General features: G+C 44.7%; 1 protein-coding gene across 1 annotated transcript; it reads left to right on the top strand.

Annotated features, from left to right (window-relative positions):
• The first annotated feature begins 725 nt into the window (after positions 1-725).
• On the top strand, positions 726-3,103 carry LOC133619224 (uncharacterized). Its single transcript, XM_072915506.1, has 2 exons — positions 726-786; positions 1,561-3,103. The coding sequence occupies exons 1-2, from the start codon at positions 726-728 to the stop codon at positions 2,775-2,777; spliced, it is 1,278 nt and encodes a 425-aa protein (XP_072771607.1). The 3' UTR covers positions 2,778-3,103.
• The last annotated feature ends 1,356 nt before the right edge of the window (positions 3,104-4,459 follow it).

Consider the following 4,459-nt stretch of genomic DNA (forward strand, 5'->3'; position numbering starts at 1 on the left):
TCCAAAATGTCGTCTGGCGCTGTCTCCCTGTCTTGGTGAACGTCACGTGTGTTCGCCTTCTGTCATCCACTGTTCCCACGCAGTTAGCAGTCTAGCTTCGAATGCCCTGTTGACACCAATATCTAGCGGCTGGAGGTCTTTTGTCAATCCACCCGGAATGACGGCGAGTATTGAATTAAGCGCGTAAGCGTGTCTCTTAATGTGCTGTTATGAGCTAGCAAATATAACAACTACACTACCCAGCATGCAACGATAGTGACGAGCATGCGCGGTAGCCCTGAGAAGCGTTGTTGTATGCTGGCAGTTAGAATGTGGTTATGAGCACGCTGTGAGTAAACGTTGAGAACTCAGTTAACACGCCTCGTCTGCATTATTTATAATTAGACAGACAACACACTTAATAGGAGCCATTTTGGGGTCTTTACATAAACACACAAATGGAAATGAAACGTCACATATCCCAGCATGCACCGCGCGCTTCTTCTACGGGGAAAAAAGATGGCGGCTGTTTACCGAAGTTGCGAGACCGAAACTTTATGAAAATGAATCTTAATATTTATCCATATATAAAGCGCACCGGGTTATAAGGCGCACTGTCAGCTTTTGAGAAAATTTGTGGTTTTTAGGTGCGCCTTATAGTGCGGAAAATACGGTACTCAAAGCGCTTTGACACTATTTCCACATTCACACTCTGATGGCTGGAGCTGCCATGCTAGGCCCCAACCATGACCCATCAGGAGCAAGGTCTTGCTCAGGGACACAACGGACGGGACTCAGATGGCGGAAGTGAAGTGAATTATATTTATATAGCGTTTTTCTCTAGTGACTCAAAGCGCTTTACATCGTGAAACCCAATAACTAAGTTACATTTAAACCAGTGTGGGTGGCACTGGGAGCAGGTGGGTAAAGTGTCTTGCCCAAGGACACAACGGCAGTGACTCGGATGGCGGAAGCTGGGGACCCAACCGGTAACCCTCAAGTTGCTGGCACAGCCGCTCTACCAACCGAGCCACGCCGTCCCATCCATCCATCTTCTTCTGCTTATCCGTGGTCAGGTCGCGGGGACAGCAGCCTAAGCAGGGAAGCCCAGACTTCCCTCTCCCCAGCCACTTCGTCCAGCTCCTCCCGGGGGATCCCGAGGCGTTCCCAGGGTCAGCCGGGAGACGTAGTCTTCCCAACGTGTCCTGGGTCTTCCCCGTGGCCTCCTACCGGTCGGACGTGCCCTAAACACCTCCCCAGGGAGGCGTTTGGGTGGCATCCTGACCAGATGCCCGAACCACCTCATCTGGTTCCTCTCCATGTGGCTTTACTTTGAGCTCCTCACGAATGACAGAGCTTCTCACCCCATCTCTAAGGGAGAGACCCGCCACCCGGCGGAGGAAACTCATTCCGACCGCTTCAGATGAAAGAACAATACCGGTACTTTTCAAAGGTGCTATAGTACCGATTTCAATTGATTAGTACCACAATACTTTATTAGTAGCAGTATACTGTACAACCCTACTACACACACATACAGTACATAGAAGAAAGTGTGTTTTTGTTGTTTGTGTCTTGCAGACGTCCAGCAGCTGATCGGTAATCCAGAAGAAGTTTCCTCTCAGTCAGGGGGGAGCTCCACTTTGAAGCAGGAGACTCCACAACCACCCTGCATTAAAAAGGAAGAGGAGGAACTCTGCATCACTCAGGAGGGAGAGTGTCTTCTAGGACGAGAGGAAGCTGATTACACCAAGTTTCCACTGAATATTCTCTTTGTGAAGACTGAAGATGATGAAGAGAAACCACAAGTAGACAACCTCTTAGCTCCACTATCAGATAGTGAGGATGGAGACGAGGTTGAACAACCTTTGAGCAGCGACACAGACTGTGAAGGTGATATGAGGACTCACACTGACAACAAACACTCTGAATGCTCTTCAAAGAAAAGAGGTAAAACATATTTGAGCTGCTCAGTTTGTGCTGAAAGTTTTACTAAAGAGAGCCGTTTGACTCGACACATGAGAACACACACAGGTGAAAAACCATTTAATTGTTCAGTTTGTGGCAAAAGCTTTTCTCAAAATAGCCATTTGACTCAACACAATAGAATACACACAGGAGAAAAAAACTTTAACTGTTCAATTTGTGGTAAAAACTATTATTTTAAGAGCCGTTTGACTCGACACATGAGAACACACACAGGTGAAAAACCATTCAGTTGTTCAATTTGTGGCAGAAGCTTTTCTCGAAATTGTGGTTTGACTCAACACATGAGAACACACACAGGTGAAAAACCATTCATTTGTTCAGTTTGTGGCAAAAGCTTTTCTCAAAATTGTGGTTTGACTGAACACATGAGAACACACACAGGTGAAAAACCATGTAAGTGTTCAGTTTGTGGCACAACATTTTCTGTTAAGAAGAGGTTGGCTGAACACATGAGAACGCACACTGGTGAAAAACCATTTAGGTGTTCAGTTTGTGGCACAACATTTTCTGTTAAGAAGAGGTTGACCGAACACATGAGAACGCACACAGGTGAAAAACCATTTAATTGTTCAATTTGTGGCAAAGGCTTTTCTGTTAAGAGGAATTTGACTCAACACATGAGAACACACACTGGACTAAGACCATTTAATTGTTCAGTTTGTGGGAAAAGCTTTCCTAATAATAGCTCATTGTGTCTACACATGAGAACACACAGAGGTGAAAAACCATTTAGTTGTTCAGTGTGCTGTAAAAGGTTCACACGTAATACAGACGCAGTAAACCACATAAGAACACACAAGGGAAAATAACCAATTAGTTGTTTAGTTTGTGGTATGTTGCTCATATGTGGCGACATCCACCCTACCCAGGACCTCCTCACTGCTTCTTTCACAAATATCTGAGGTATTCATACAAACTTGGATTATTTGGAGCATAATCTTATCCACTCATGACCCCATGTCTTCTCTGTATCTGAAACCTTCCTGAACAGTAAGATAGATGATGCTTCAAGTGCTTGGTTACTCCTTCTTCAGTCCAGGGACCTGGGGCCTCATGTGTCAAGTTTGTGCATGCTCAAAAACCTGCACTACACCCTTTTTCACTGCAAAGTTGACATGTATCAAAACTGACGTTGACGCATAAGTGATGCCGGGAAACTGTTTGCATAACAAACTGCCAACTTTTACTCTTTGACTTCGTCATAGTTGTATTTTTAAAGGCCTACTGAAATGAATGTTTTTTAATTTAAACGGGGATAGCAGATCCATTCTATGTGTCATACTTGATCATTTCGCGATATTGCCATATTTTTGCTGAAAGGATTTAGGAGAGAACAACGACGATAAAGTTCACAACTTTTGGTCGCTGATAAAAAAAGCCTTGCCTGTAGCGGAAGTAGCGTGATGTCACAAGTTGAAAGTCTCCCCACATTTCCCCATTGTTTACACCAGCAGCGAGAGCGATTGGGACCGAGAAAGCGACGATTACCCCATTAATTTGAGCCAGGATGAAAGATTCGTCAATGGGGAACGTGAGAGTGAAGGATTAGAGTGCAGTGAAGGACGGATCTTTTTTCGCTCTGACCGTAACTTAGGTACTGTCAGGCTTGTCCCTGACAGTTTGACTGTGTTTTAGTTTTTTCTCTGTGTTTGTCTTAGTTTCCTGTCAGCGCTTTTATTTTGTCTTCATTTCCTGAGTGTCTCCCTGAATGCTGCTTCCCCTCAGCTGTGGCTGATTGGCACCTGGCCACTCCTGGTGTCAATCAGCCAGCTACTATTTAAACCTGCCTTCTCCTCCAGTCATTGCTGGATCATTGTCATCACTACCTGATTGTCATTGTAGTGTCTACCTGTCCTTGTCGCTGTCGTCATAGCGGTAAGCTGTTCCTTATAGCTATTTACGGTTGGTTTCTCCTAGCTTCTTGTTTTCCTGTTAGCCAGATCCTGTTAGCCGTTTGCTATTTCCAGTTTTTCTGTTTTCTGGTTCCTGTTTCCATTTTGCCTGTTCCTAGTTTGTGTTTTTACTTTATTTCGAACATTAAATCATGTTTTCCCGTATAACGCCTTCCGCCTTCTCTGCATCTTGGGGTTCGCGTCCTACAACTCCTGACAGGTACAAGGGCTCATTGGATTCCACACTCTCTTCTTTTTCTATTGTGGATCACGGATTTGTATTTTAAACCAGCTCGGATACTATATCCTCTTGAAAATGAGAGTCGAGAACGCGAAATGGACATTCACAGTGACTTTTATCCCCACAACAATACACCGGTGAAGCACTTTAGCTACGGAGCTAACGTGATAGCATCGTGCTTAACTGCGGATAGAAACAAAATAAATAAACCCCTGACTGGAAGGATAGACAGAAAATCAACAATACTATTAAACCATGGATCTGTAACTTCACAGTTAATGCTTTCCAGCCTGGCGAAGCTTAACAATGCTGTTGCTAACGACGCCATTGAATCGAACTTAGCTACGGGCCTCGACAG

The sequence above is a fragment of the Nerophis lumbriciformis genome, linkage group LG20 (genome assembly GCF_033978685.3).
Source record: "Nerophis lumbriciformis linkage group LG20, RoL_Nlum_v2.1, whole genome shotgun sequence".
Lineage (NCBI taxonomy): Eukaryota > Metazoa > Chordata > Actinopteri > Syngnathiformes > Syngnathidae > Nerophis > Nerophis lumbriciformis.

Coding starts and splice junctions, on each gene's coding strand:
- LOC133619224 (XM_072915506.1), top strand. CDS start 726: ATGACCCATCAGGAGCAAGGTCTTGCTCAGGGACACAACGGACGGGAC. Junction 787..1,560: donor ACGGGACTCAGATGGCGGAA/GTGAAGTGAATT, acceptor TGTGTCTTGCAG/ACGTCCAGCAGCTGATCGGT.